The sequence below is a fragment of the Lycium barbarum genome, chromosome 6, assembly GCF_019175385.1.
Source record: "Lycium barbarum isolate Lr01 chromosome 6, ASM1917538v2, whole genome shotgun sequence".
In the NCBI taxonomy this organism is placed as follows: domain Eukaryota; kingdom Viridiplantae; phylum Streptophyta; class Magnoliopsida; order Solanales; family Solanaceae; genus Lycium; species Lycium barbarum.
In genome coordinates this window covers 129,349,253-129,364,466 of record NC_083342.1, presented here as the reverse complement: position 1 = coordinate 129,364,466, position 15,214 = coordinate 129,349,253, and the positions used below count along the sequence as shown (strand labels likewise).

General features: G+C 37.3%; 1 protein-coding gene and 1 long non-coding RNA gene across 2 annotated transcripts; one reads left to right on the top strand and one right to left on the bottom strand.

Annotated features, from left to right (window-relative positions):
• The first annotated feature begins 2,372 nt into the window (after window positions 1-2,372).
• On the top strand, window positions 2,373-11,766 carry LOC132598895 (uncharacterized). Its single transcript, XR_009566719.1, has 2 exons — window positions 2,373-6,177; window positions 6,299-11,766. It is a non-coding gene; the product is annotated as an uncharacterized LOC132598895 (long non-coding RNA).
• Window positions 11,767-12,647: 881 nt separating this feature from the next.
• Window positions 12,648-13,892, bottom strand: LOC132644660 (uncharacterized). The gene has a single exon (XM_060361261.1). It carries the CDS (start codon window positions 13,890-13,892, stop codon window positions 12,648-12,650), a length of 1,245 nt encoding a protein of 414 aa, XP_060217244.1.
• Window positions 13,893-15,214: the final 1,322 nt, after the last annotated feature.

The window sequence follows — 15,214 nt, the reverse complement described above, 5'->3', positions numbered from 1 at the left end:
TCACGTCTTTGTCCGATATATATATATATATATATATTGATTTATACTCGCACCATGACGCATGAGTATCACCGGCCATTGCTAAATTAATGGCAATGAAATACAAAGGGAATAGCTGCAGAAATATTGAATAGCTGCAGAAATATCAAAAACTAATTAGTAGAATCTTCTATTAAGAGAACGATTGCGCAAAAGCATAGTGCGTGGTCATTAGGTATAACTTCGAATGCGGTTCAGCACTCACTTGCCAATAAGTCACGACTGAAATCGCCTTATTAAGTTTTCTTCAAAAACTATTAACGCGGCACTTCCTGATTAATTTTTGCAGAATAGTTTGTTTGGCTACATTGTTTAATACAAATGAGGTCAAGAATCTGATTTAGATTACTTACGAATGCATAGATAAGTTTGATTTTATTTATAATTTGATTATTTTCTTGGAGATCATGTAGATATCCTCAACTTTCTCCACTGTCAGTTGAACACTCTAGCTTAAAAAATGATCATCCAGACACTTTCAAAATTTATGTGTCACTTCAGGTGTGTCTAAATGTGCATTCTCAAAGTTTTGAGTGTCAATTGTGGTCAAGTTAAGGATATCCGTTGTTTATGCCTTACCTTTTTTTTTTTTTAATTATTAATCTTTGTAATATAGGTTAAATAAATTCAGAAGCTCAAACTTTTTAAGCCATATAGACGACCTCTTAACAAAGGCTATTCATGAAGAGGTTACAACTTCAGCGACATTGTAAAGCCAATATCACTATGTTAATCAGGTTGTCTACAAAGTAAAATATTATATTTGTGATAATAAGCTTATAACGGGAAAAAAAAGCTTATAGAATTAATATGCATATGCTTATAAATAAAAATTAAGGGTAATCAATCTCTTCTTAAAAAATTACAATTTAACCTTTTTTTTTTTTGTTGCATGAATCCTAATATAGTATTTAGTTTCTTATCTTTGCTGTCTTCCTTTTTTCATTTTCAAATATAAGTTACCTAAAACTTAAAATGTTAAGATGGTCATGATGAAAGGTAACACCATTCTTTATACAGGTAACAACAATTATTAGACGTCATCTATCCCGCAACTTTTCAATATTATCTCTTTCTTATGTTTCATCAATTTTTATTTTTGATATTTAAATAGCCAATTATAATTGGTTTATATTTATATTGAAATGTTTTCCACAAATACTTCCAGACAAAATTTTATATAGAATGTTAAAAGAATTATAAAGAGACGATAGAATCATGAACGATATTCGATTTGTATTTTTACCCGCATTTGTAAACTACCCCTATTCCTATTTAGGGAGTTGAGGCAGTGTCATTGTTTGGAATCCATATTATGCAAGGAGACATTGCTTTTGCTAATTCGGGGGTGACAACCGAGGTTTTTAAGAGAAGTTTCCATAGAGGCTATAAAGAGCTATCTCATATCTAATAGGAATAAGAAAATTCTTATGTCTACTGTGGGAAATGGGGTCCCAAGACCATCTCTTCGACGACGTAGACAGTGTGAGCAAGGGTATCTTCTTTGGGGTCTATCACCATAGCCTTTTCCTTTAGCTATTACGCTAGCATCCATTGTCACGAGTGAGCAGTTGCTTCTCCTAAAGACTGGGCTCCCAAGGCATAAGAAAAAAAGAAAGCGGATTAGGAAAGATTCAAAGGATTGCTATACTCATAGACATGGTTCAGGTTAAGTACGCAACAAAGAAAAAGGATCAAAAAATTCATACTAAGGAGGTGGGAAAGGGCCCGAATCGAAGGGCTCTTCTTTTTTTGATTTGAAAAGAAGGTGAGAGCCTTAACCCTCTGATCTGTGGGGAAACCCTTCAATGAAAAATGTGACGTTAAAATGATTATTTATATACATGATAATTTAATTCTTCTCTTTGTCTAGATTTACAAGCAAAATTAATTATTAACAAATACATAAATTTTTATTATTTTTAGTGACCGCGCGAAGCGCGGATAACTTCACTAGTTAAATAATAGTGTTTATCACGCGGCTATTACGATGCCATTTTTTATTATCTGAGCACTAATGATTGCATATTTTATATTGAGTAATATTTTAACACAAGTTATTTAAATAGGTCTTTTATTTAAATGTAGTAGCTCAATCAACTCATACTGTTTTCGGACCAATTCACAAAACCAGTCCACATTTTAATTTACCAGCCCATTTTAATTCAGCCCAACCCATTTTAATGCCCAATCCACATTTCAAATACCAGCCCAATATTTCAAAACGGACCGGACCAACCCAAATTATTACCCGACCCGACTGGCCCAAATGTTTTCCTAAAACCTAATCCCCCCCCCCCCCCCCCTATTCTCTTTCTCTTTCTCTTTCACCTGCGCCGCTTCCCCCTCCCGCTCCCTTCTCTCTCCTTCTCTCCCTCACTTCTCCTCCACGCCCACGCCTCTGCCACTCCACCATGCCCTGTCCCCCCACGCTTCTGCCACCCCACGCTCCTCTGCCACACCCACTCCCTCTTGTCCCCCCGCTCGTCTCTCTCTCTTCCTCTCAAACGAAAACCCCAATCCACCCTATAAATATTCCGATCTTGAATCGGTTAGAGAGAGGATTTTTGATTGGAAAATCCCCCCCAAGAACCGAGTCGGTTTTGAGTCATGAAATTCCCCAAGAACTAGGTCTTCTTTTCAGTCGCAAAAATCCCCAAAATATTGAGTTCTTCAGCCGCTGAATTAGTTTTGTTTTTTTAGCAGTCATAGTATCGATTAATGTCGATTAAAGTATAACAACGTTTTCCTTTCTTTTACTGCTTCAATTCCGAGTGATACCCACTCAAGAGTTTGTGGTGTTTCAAGGTAGATCGGAGATTCGAGGCCTCACTTCGCTGCACCCGAAGCAGGTGATTTTCCTTTTCCCCTTCGCGTCTTCTTGTGTTTTTAGGCTTGTTTGTTCTGTGTTGTTTGTTCTGGTATTTGTTAATGTTGATGAATGATAGTACCAGTGTCTGCTCAGATTTGGCTTGCATAGGTCCATATATGTTGAGTGCATAAATGTAGTTGGTTAGTTTAACCTCAATGTGTGTTGATATGTGCTTACTTGAATAATAGATTTAGAGTGATGATCTATGGGTATGAACATGACCATGTTTGAACGTCGTCTAGCCGATATTCGAATCATCGTTTAGCTATCTAACCCCCTTAGTGTAATGATATTCAGTTACAGAAACTTAACAATGATGGCTTGAGTACTCTTGAACGATATCACCTGATTTTGTTTAAGACAGTAGTGTATAGCTGATAACCTAACGACGTCTAATCTTAAAGGATATGTTAGCCTATTAGTTAAAACATGAAGTCCATTATCAGTCTAACTTAAGCTCATCCCATCTAAACATAGACTTATATTTAGCATGCTTTTTGATGGATAGTAAATTCAAAAGACGAAAGATGTCCAAACTGGCCCTACATGGTATTGTAGTGTTTCTTTGCTAAACAAACTGTTACCTGATTTAAACTTGAGGAATATGCCTTATATCGGTAGTGTATTCAGTTCTCGGGGTCTAATTGAAATAAGCTGTTCCCTTTGCATATTGTTTGGATTTATGTGGAACATTCTATTCTTTAAGTGTACACTAAAGACCATCTACCTCTAGCCCTTGTTGTCTAAACTGGTGACCTTGAATGTTGTTTGCATCTCCTTCTGTGCGGCTTCTTTGTTTCTGGTATGATTTCTATTATTCCGGATTGGCTAGTGTATAATATGACTAATATGAACCCTCTAGGACAGTTGGTTGACTGTTTTGCTGAGTATGATAATCTTCTTATAAATTACTTTCTTGCACATCGGGGAATGGGAATGCCCAAATATGCATGTTCGTTTGGTTACCTATTTGAAAACATGTCAAGATATCTGGGTATTCTTTCTGGCTATGCATGTAATTGTGCCTTGTGCTTGCTTTGATATGATTGTTTTGGTTTGGATTATATGAGATGCCCATGAATTTCCTTTCCTCTTTTTCTGCATTTTTGAATCTGCTCGTGTGGCTTGTCCCCTTTCCATGTGATTTTTCTGTGGTATGGTATACTTCAAAGTATACACAGTATATACACCTTAGTGCACACCCTTGTATACAAGAGGTCGTATATTAGTGTATACCTTTCAAGTATACCAGGTATGCTCTGAATATTATGTGCTATTGCATCTGTCCAAGCTTTACGTACGTCTACGTACGACAAACATTGCACTGTTGATCCTGCCTACGTTCGAGTGTTGCCCTGTGGTCAATTTGGTGAAGTTCAATGCCACCGCTAACTGCTGCTATCGTCTAAGCATGTTTTGTAGTTAATGTTGCTCACTGCCACGGCTGTGCAGATGCCGTTTGCCTTAGTATCTTACGTAGTTTTCTTGCAATGTCCACTGCCACTGCTGGGCAGATTGTGTGCCTTAATATGTTATAAATGCTCTAATGTTGTTAAGGCCGTGAGGTTTGTATACCTATGTATACATGAGGTATACTTCGAATATACATAGAATATACATAATCCGCTGTTTTGTTTTGAATTTGTATGTTGCATATTAACTTTACTCATCGATTAGATACTAATCCTTATCTTTCTTTTTTTATGCATGACCATCGTATACGAGTCCAAGGGACTCGCCTTCCCCCCGCATATCGGAGTTGGGCTAAAAACCCAACATAACCTCTCTCTGTCCAAGCCCTCCTGCCGCAGCAAAGAAAAAATAGAAAACAAGTTTCTGGGCCAAAGCCCAATAGACAACAACAGCAGATCAGCAGTCCTAAAATGGGCTGAGCCCATTTAATATCACTCGCTCCTTTATTTCATTTTATACATTTGGTTTGTATTTGTGTAACTAATACTTTACTTTGTTATTTCCTTAACTTAGATGAACCTTAGCAAATTAGTGGGGTTAGTTTTAATAATGGGTAGTTAATCCAAGGAAACTAACAATTAATTCCATAAGTTTTATTCTCTTCTTTCCATGTTAAAACTATTTATAATGTCTAATATTTATTTTATTTGGAACACTTGATTTGCAAAATAACATGACTATATATTTTAAGTAAAGCGAATCATATTTTATTCTTACTGTCATAGACATTTCTAAAGTGTCACTAATACACAGATATAAACTCAAGTATATTTTATAAACATTGTTTTCAAGATTCATCCAATTATATATATTTTAGCCGAGCATAGTTAAATAAAGTTAAAAAGAAAAGAAAACTCATCATCTTTTGCATTCTATTTATAAAATAAGTCTATGATTTTCTACACCACTGTACTCATATGATGTAATTTTATTCTAAGTTTAAATTGGCTAGGTCTTTTCTTAAAAGCTTCTATTTATATGCGTATCATTATATTTTGCAAGTCTTATTCTTAAAATAGTATTTTTTAAAGCCTTAACATATCTTTTAAATCTTATCTAATCTTAAGTTTGGCCGGATAACCGTAGTTAACGGATTCTAAAGGATGCCTAACCCCTTCCCTTTAGGATAATATAGAGCCCTTACCTAGAATCACATTGGTTAAGCAGACTATTAACGGAGGTTTAGTTTTAACTTTACCTTAGTTAACATCTAGGTGTCCTAATTCACCGTTAAATTAATTAGGTGGCGACTCCTTAAAACAAAATAAAATAGGAATCACCAAAATGTTGTACCCTAATTATAACCCGGTTAAAACGGGGTATAACAATACCGCCGTGTCAAATTATTTGTTTTTTTTTTATTATTATTTTTTATTTTTTACACGGTCCTTAAGAAATAACATTAATTAATAAGTATATTTGACTATTTTATTCTTATTTATATTTAAGTTATAATTTCTCTGAATATTTTACACTATTTATGTGTTATCTTCATTAATTAATGATAAAATTCTGGTAAAATGAGAAAAAAAAATTAATTATGTCTTGAACTTTTAAAATGATAAATAATTTAAAATAATTATTTTTAGTAACCACGACAACTAATTTAAGGAGAGAGAATAATAGCTACTCCAAATCAGTGATGTGCTTGCATATGTTTTTATCACTTAACTTGGTCGCACATGGGACTTCCCTATTGGGTCACATTTTTTGACTTTGCTGATCTCCATGACTTGGTGACACCACCAAAGCTAATGTTTACCATAAGACTGAGTTCACTTGAGATTAAGCTGGTGAGTTCTTTGGGAAAATTTGGCCATGGGCCATGGCCTTGGTCTAGTATTGGTTTCTTTATTTGGTGAAATTTGATTCTTTTCCTTGACTTTTTGAACCATGTTGAATTTTTTTTGGTAGAAAAATGGGAGCTAGAGAAGGAAATGGTATGTGCATACAGCTTGAGGCAGACTAAAAATGATCAAGATCAGATGTGGCCACCAAGTAAATGTAGTCTCCAAGGTAGTTGATCTCTTGGAGCACAAGGTTAGTAGTAGTTTCTTTCAATTAAATATTTGAGTTGACTATTTAGATGCCTTATTAATGTACCACCCATATGGACATTTAATATTTGTTTTCATAGTATATTGAGGATCGCCTTTGCAAATGAATTGTGTTAATTAACAAAATTAGCAGGGAGTCTGCAAAAAGCTTAAACTATGGCTCACTCATTAAGATAAGTCGGAAGTAACATTAAATACGTAATCTTCAAGTTTAGCACCCTTTGACGGTGAAGTGCGATTTCGTTTAATGAAAACATAAAAACTAAAATATGTTGGAAGGAATGAAAACTCAACCTACAAAAAGAATTCCTTCAAATCACAATTGATCCCTACAATTTATCGCATGTTTTTATCTCCCTCCATTTAAAGGAAATGTCTTACTTTTCTTTTTAGTCCTTTTAAAAAAATGTCTCTTTCCTTTTTTTGGCAACTCCTCAAATCTAACTTTCCATATGGCATGTCTAAGACAACAAAATTAAATGACATTTTGGTACATTCGACATATGTTCAGTTTAAACTTCGCGCCAAACGGAGGGAGTAGATGATAAAATAATTTTTGAAGAAGTCAACTATCTTGATTCTTAGAGCCTAATGTCACGTCCTTAGTCTTCAACTAAGCGCACGTGCGACACTTGACAACTCGCTCACGTTCTTGCACAACTTGCTCACGATCTTGCTATGCCAAGTCAGCCTAGATTACTACACTCAAGATCGCTAAGGGAATAGTAATTAAGAAAGACGAGAAATTTGCTAGAAGGAAGTTTTTTATTAGAGAGAACTTGAATTGTTTTGCTTGATGGTTTACAAATGAATGACCCTCCTATTTATACTATTCACCTAGGGACTAGTATGTAAATAATTATTATTATACAAGGGCCTACATATTTACAAATAAGCCCCTATTCTAGAAATCTCTACACAACTAGATTATTCTAAGGACTTTCCATGCAATTCCATAAGGTTCTAAGGTCTTCTGTGAGAAATCTCCATATTTCTCTAGAACCTTCTCATATAAGCTAGCCTCCTCTCCATGTAAGCATCCACATAAGCTTCCTACATGGCAAAAATAGTTTCACGTGGCGCCTAGGTGGCATGATGATGTGGCGGGTCATCACACTCTCCCCCACTTGATGTTGCGACGACCACGGCGCACTGCTGCTGCTTAAACTTTTGACTCTTGTTTTTAAATTGCCACAAGTCTTCGTATCGTTCACATGTGACCTCTTCCGGTGATTGCCCTTTCTAATGCACGAGAAAAATGGCAGTGGCTTCTTGCCCTTGTTTCCACCTGGCCTGGTAGTCAATGATAGCTTTAATCTCTCTATTGTGTGAGGCGGTGACGGTAATCGGTGTATGACTTGACCCTTTTTCGATTCATGCTCCAACTCAATCTTGTGATCCTGCTCACGCCTAAGAGGCAAGCGTTTAGGTAGCTCTTTGGAAATACCATTTTTGTTTTCTTCGAGCAAATTATCTTCCTCCAAACTTGTAATGGTTGTCATGAATGTTGGCTCCTCTTTCTTGAGCCCCTCGACAAGCTGCATAGCTGAAAGTTGTGCATCGCCTTGTTCATGCGACATAGTCATTGTAGGCACCATGCAAGCGCCTTCTCGCTCCATGGCCAAGAGATGTTGGAGGTAGGGATCGATCATCGCGTGGCAATGTGTAAAGAATTCTTGCCCCAAAACAATGTCAAAAATATCCATAGTAGTGGCGGTAAAATTTGTCATACCTTTCCAATTGCCCAATTTGACACTAACGCCATTAGCTACACCACGAGCATTTTCTGGCTTAGCATTCACGGTCTTGACGAGGGCGTTAATTGGAGCAAGTTTCAACTCTAGTCTCTTCGCTGCAGCTTCAGTCACAAAATTGTGAGTCGCTCCAGTGTCTACCAGTGCACGAGCGGGCTTGTTATAGATGGTGAGATCCACGTACTGGTTTTTATTATCATTAGTTTGACTATCTTGCTTCGCGATAGCGCCACATAGTCTAATCGTCCCCAACTGTGCGATTCTCGTACTCTGTGTTTGCGTTTGCTCATTTCTTTCATGCACTATAGCGCTAAGGCTTCTCAGGTCAGGGCAATTTTTGAAGTTGTGCGGCCCTCCGCATAAGTAGCATCCCTTCTTCTCGTTTTGTGCCTTCTTTTCAGCATAGCCCTGACGACCACTTGACTTCTTGCCATCGAACTTGTTCTCATTTTGAGTCTTAGAGTATTGTTGATGCGACTCCTTGCTCTCGCCACGGTCTCCCCCACCTTTGGCATCGCTACCCCTTGACTCATTGCCTTGGCCTTTGTCGTGCTTGTCATGCTTGAAGTCCATCAAAGACTCGGCCTCCACTATGGCCTGGTCTATGTCTGCGACTCGACGGCGTTGCAACTCCTGCTTAGCCCAATTTTGCAACCCGTCAATAAAGTGAAACAATAAGTCATCATTAGTGAGGTTAGGAATTTGAAGCGTAAGAGTGGTGAACTCCTTGACATAGTCGCGTACGCTCTCTGTTTGCTTCAACTCTCTAAGTTTGCGCCTTGCCTCGTACAAGACATTATTTGGGTAGAACTGTCGCTTGAACTCATTCTTGAACTGATCCCACGTGTTGATTGTGCATAGACCTCTGTCAGTATCAACGACCTTTCTTCTCCACCATAGCATGGCAGTCTCTGTTAGGTACAACACAGCGGTGTTGATCTTGGCCTCATCATCCCTCACTTTGCCATGTCTGAAATAGTTCTCCAAGTGCCAAAGAAAGTTCTCCACCTCTTGTGCATCACGAACCCCTTTGAACACTGGTGGCTTGGGAGCCTCGATCTTAGCCTCTCTCGTCACGACAACACTGTTGGCTGCCTCGGTCACACCAACGTTGACCTGCTCTTCGAGTGCCACTATCTTTGCCTTCATGGCATCGATAGTACTCAACGCCTCCATGAGTCTGCACTCTAAGGCAGTGATAGTTTGCTTTACCTCAATCTTAGCCTACATATGCCCTTCCAAGTCATTTCGGATGCTTTCAATCTCTTCAAGAGTATGCCCCTCAAGAACGCTAAGAGTTCCCTCCACCTTGCCCAAACGTTGGCCAAATATGTCGATGGCGTCCATCCCCACGTTAACCTTCATAACCCACTCTTTACCGAGCGAGACGTCCTCGGACAGGACCTCCACGTCATCCTCGCTCGCCTCAGTGGTAGATGGTTCTTGGGATATAAGCCCTTCATTTGGCACAACCTCTGGCGGCACCTCTTGGCTCTTGTTGGTGTCATTCCTCTTTTTGTTAAGGCCCTTCTTGCCAGCAGCATCCTGGATGACATTGGCTTGGGTTTTAGCAGCGTTGATTTCTCCGTCGTTTGCCATTCCCTCAGTCGTAACCTTCGCTCTGATACCACGTTGTCACGTCCTTAGTCTTCAACTAAGCGCACGTGCGGCACTTGACAACTCGCTCACATTCTTGCACAACTTGCTCACGATCTTGCTATGCCAAGTCAGCCTAGATTACTACACTCAAGATCGCTAAGGGAATAGTAATTAAGAAAGACGAGAAATTTGCTAGAAGGAAGTTTTTTATTAGAGAGAACTTGAATTGTTTTGCTTGATGGTTTACAAATGAATGACCCTCCTATTTATACTATTCACCTAGGGACTAGTATGTAAATAATAATTATTATACAAGGGCCTACACATTTACAAATAAACCCCTATTCTAGAAATCTCTACACAACTAGATTATTCTAAGGACTTTCCATGCAATTCCATAAGGTTCTAAGGTCTTCTGTGAGAAATCTCCATATTTCTCTAGAACCTTCTCATATAAGCTAGGTGGCATGATGATGTGGCGGGTCATCACACTAAGACTAATAAAATAAACAGCTGGAACTCGGAGATTAGATTATAAAAGCTTTGTTTGAATTGTGAGACAAGCTCCAGAATTAGGCCTTGTTCCTTTAGTCCATTATCTATCTATACATGGCTCCAAATGATAGGAGAAAACAGAAAATTTCATCTAAAAAATAATCTTCTTATGTGGAACCGTGGCAAGATCTTCCTGAAAAGCTACTCAACTTTCTCAAAAGGCGAGGTCTCTCCAGGAAATGTGGCTTCACTGTACAATTCATAGGTTCTGCTGGTGTGTCTAAATCATGGAGATGTGCATCCAAGAAATGTGATTCCATCGTACAATCACCGTGGCTTGAGCTTTCAAATAAACCTCAATGCTATTGCAAGACTCAGCAGCACACCTTCGACAGCTCATTTGAAGGAGGTGGTGGCTATTGGTGGCACGGTAGAAGTAGGGCACGTTATGATCCTTGGAAGCATCTTCATTACTGCTCACCTTGGTTTATCTTGAAAGGAAAGACGATTCGAATTGATTACTGTCATTAGAACAATAACAGAGGCAATGTTCATTGGGCTATTCACTCATCCCACATCAAAAGATCATCATAGCTTTCCTATTCCCCTTATTGTGGGGGTTGTTGTTGCTTCCCACTTTTTGCAGTTTATGCATTGGGGCAAAACCAAAAGCATATGAAACATGAAAGCTGTCAAAATGGCATTATAGATCCGAATGATCCTAAGGAGCAATTGATACAATTCTGTAATGCCATTATCTTTGAAGGGAAGTTTTATGCACTAAGTTTACAAGGGACCCTGACAGTTATAGAAGAAATTGAACATCAGTTTCAAGTCACGCGGCTAGTCACGCGGCTAAGTAAAAGGCGAGCCATTCCTTCAAGCTACTCAAAGCATTTCATAGAGTACTTTCTTGAATCTAATGGAGAGATCTTGCTCATTTTGGGATCTCAGAAAGATCAAACAGGATGGTCGACAAAGTGGAAGTGTTCAAGCTGCAGATTGAATCTTTGTCATGGTTAAAGCTGGACAACCTCGGAGATACAACGTTATTTGCGGGGATTAATTGTTGTATGTCAGTGCCGGCAAGTCAAGTTGGCAGCTGAAACAACTGTGTTTATTTTACTCATCATGCAATTGATAGTTGGAGACTGTGCGAGATGAAAAGTGGTTGCATTTATCCCTGTTATGATGAAGCGGGTTCCGCGATAAAAAGTTCAGTGTGGGAGTAAGCAATATTTGAAAAATCACTACGTAAACCATGAAACATATGTTCAGACATGTTAATAACCTTGTTATGTTGTGAAATAAAAGCGTACATAAAACTCTAGCTTGTTAAAGGGACTGTTGTTTCTCCCCCTATTTTGAACAGAAGTTGTAATTCCAATTAATCTTGGAATCTGTAGCCAAGACGAAAGAGTTTTTTTTGGATTAATAGACAAGTTTCAGAAAGCAATCATGCATACTTACTGCTCAACCTAATCTTTATATGATGTTTTCCATTTGGTTCTTGTTTTAAAGATGTTTTCTTGGGAATGGGGTTGTTATTGGCTATAGGTTGACTTGCGCGCTGATATTATTGAACTGATTAGTTAAGAGTGATTATCTGTATTGGGGTCTAGTTGAAATCTGCCTTGTATTTATTGAATTACTTCATTAGCAGGATGCTTGGTTCTTGGATGCTAAGGCAACAAGTTGCTCTATAAGCAATAATTAAGGGAAAAAGTTGCAGAATGAGAAGGGTGGGATTATACATGTTTATTATGGATCATAAGTTGGACTTGTCCACGATCATATCCATTTTTTTGTCTTCCTATTTTAAAGTAATCAAATGTGCTACTAGGAATACTTGTACATCTCTTCTGAGACCGTGGTTCAGTTATTGTTCTTAAAAAAAATTCTACTTGCTATATATCTTTATCTTGTCGTCATTGCTAATGATACATCACTTTCATGTCTCTTATAAAGTATAGATAAGATAATATAAAAGGCTGCAACTTATAGTCGTTTAAGTTATACAAACGGAAAATTTGGTGCTGCATATACTTCTGATTTACAGGATACTGGTGAAAAAATGGAAAAATACTGTGGCCTAAGGTGTTATGTGTGCTTGAGTAAATTAACATAAGATCAATTATGATGCTTGATTGCTCTTTCGGTGAAAGCTAAGTCAATGAAAAAGGACATATTTTCCTCAAATTTTCAAGTTTGAGTTCTCAAAATACAATCATGTAACCTTTTTTTTCGTAACAAGAAGAAAGAGAATCATTCTAAATGAAGATAGAAACAAAAAATGCCTAAATTTCTTATATATTTTATCATCATGGCCAAGAATTTACATGAAGTGCAAACAATATTTCAGTCAAGCTCTTCATCATCAATGTTTAGCCCAGCCCTAGTCTTTTCTGCAAGACTTCTGTACTTGTTCCTCAACTTAGTCCTTCCTTTGCTCAGCAGAGAACTAGGGGACATGTGCATCCTCTTTGCGCAATTTTCTCTTCTTACTTCAGGTACAAAAACTCGAAAACCCACCTCTTCAAATTCAGGTTTGTACAGTTCTAAATCACTACATTTCGCTACTGGTACAAAGTGAAAAACGTTGTGAAGGTGTTCGTTTTCCATCATGTGATTTGTGAAACCGTAACCCAAATATCTTCTTATGTAACTTATCCGCTTCAGTTCTGACCAGGTGTTAAAGGTAAGTCTTGTTTCTCCTAATGTGAGGGTGGTTGTCTTATTGTAATCATCCTCAAGAATTTTTGAAGCATCTTGTTTAGTTCCAGTGCATAATCTCTTCAGATCCTCCATTATGCCATTTTTCATATCCTTCGTGCTTGCATATTCTTCTGCTTGATTTGAAAATTTCTCAAGACTACCGTTTTCAAAAATTATAGAGAGTGCTTCAATGCTAGCAACATTAACATGTTCATCATCTTCCTCTAGTTGTTTTAGAAGATAAGGGATTAACCCTTTCCACTTTTGGGGGCTAATGCTCCACCGATCGATGTCTGATAGGAGGAGAGCCCAGGCTGATATTGCTGCAGCAGCCACAGATGATGGATGTTTGCTTTCTTGATTCATGAATTGCCATATAATTTCCATTGATCTTTCCGTGTCGAAAAAGTCTCTGGCACCAACAAGAGTGACAATAGCCAAACACTCCATCACCTTGACAGCGTGAGATAATTTGGACTTGATTAGGAGTTGAGGAAGGTACACCAGCGATTCTTCGTAAACCTCATGTGCATTATCACCCGCACCAAGTGTCAGAACTACTAATCCTATCAATTGTATCGCTAAATCAATCTCCAGTGCAGAACCCCGTTTTAAGCAATTTTGGCATCGGTGTACCAAAGTGACAAAATTCTTCTCAGCAAATTCGTAATGAACATGGGTCTCAAATTCCTCAACCAATGTTCTTAGAGCGCTTTCTCTGGCGGAACTCTTCTTCTTGAATAATTCTTGTAAATAAGGATAGAGCTTCTTCTTTGGAATTTCTATGGAATCATCGTCTATTAGCAGCGTGCTAAACGACTGGTTAAATTCTTGACGTCGACTAAGTCGTTGACGTGCCGTTTTCGACTTTGGTTGGTGAATGTCCATATTGTCACTGTGTTTTGTATTTTTCAACTCTAATTTGCAAAAACTGTGTTTGTGTGTGTGTGTTTGCGAAAGTGATGTGTTTTAGTTTGTGTGCAATCTAATATATATATACTAACTAGTCCGTGTTATCCCTTTCCCAATTGATTTCGGATTTGAAGTTTGTAGTAACCTTTTTTCTTCAGGAAAGTATTTGTATTTGAACCGTCCATAATTGTTTTCTATTCTTAACAGGAAAAGGATTAGTTTTTGGAATTTCCAAGCAATAAAATAATGAATCACGTAATTATGTACTACTACCTTTGAATTTGAGCTTAGATAACAAAAGTTTCACTGATGTAACCTGATTTCATTACAAACTCTGAAATTAGCCCAATTTTTTTTTAATACAAAAGAATAGTTAATTTATGCATTCTATTTTTGTTATTGACATAAATTGCAGACCCAACATAAAAACAGATTATTTGCAAATGTGCATTAGTGCATAGAAAGTGTGTTTCCATACCCTTCACGCTCCTAATTCCAACCAGTTTAGTGTATTAGAGCTTAGAAATATAATTTCATATTAGTGTTTTTTTTTTCTAATTCGGAAAACAAAATAAAATAACTTGGGAAATCACAAACAAAATATGTCTCCTTATCATGAATATTTTGTTACTTTTCCGGAGTTGAATTCCGAAAGTCATGTTCGGCCACAAAATCCCAGAATAATTCTAGAACACTCCAAATAATAACATTGGCATGTATAACAGAACAATGAGTACTCCATTTGTCCCTTTTTAATTGTCATGTTTTTCTCTTACGCTTTCCTTAAAAAATCATAAATAAAAAGTATTTCTTTACTAAATTATCCTAATCTCTCCTTAATAAATTTGCACTCTATTATGTTCCTCTATATAGAGACGGATTCGGGATTTTAAGTTAATGGATTCCCAAGCGGTTCGGCTAGTCCTTTCTTTGCCACGGAACCAAGCATCCAGTTTGTTGCTGGGTTCCCATCTATATATACTTATATATTTAATTAATTTTTCAATCTAATAACAAGGTCTTAGAAGTTAGAAATTGTTACTAGATTCCTGGGAACCCACACCTGCTATTGTAGATCAGCCCCTGTCTCTATGCTATGTAATCAATATTGTTTGCTTTCAAGAACTGTTGTTATTGAGAATAATATGGGAAAAAGTTCATTATATTTTGATTTTCTAAATTGACAAGTATATGTTCCAAATATTTTTTATAATTATAACAACTAAAAAGGGACGGAGAGAGTGGTAAGATTCTGCCGTTAATTCATAATATAATCATTTAATTACACCAAAATTTGG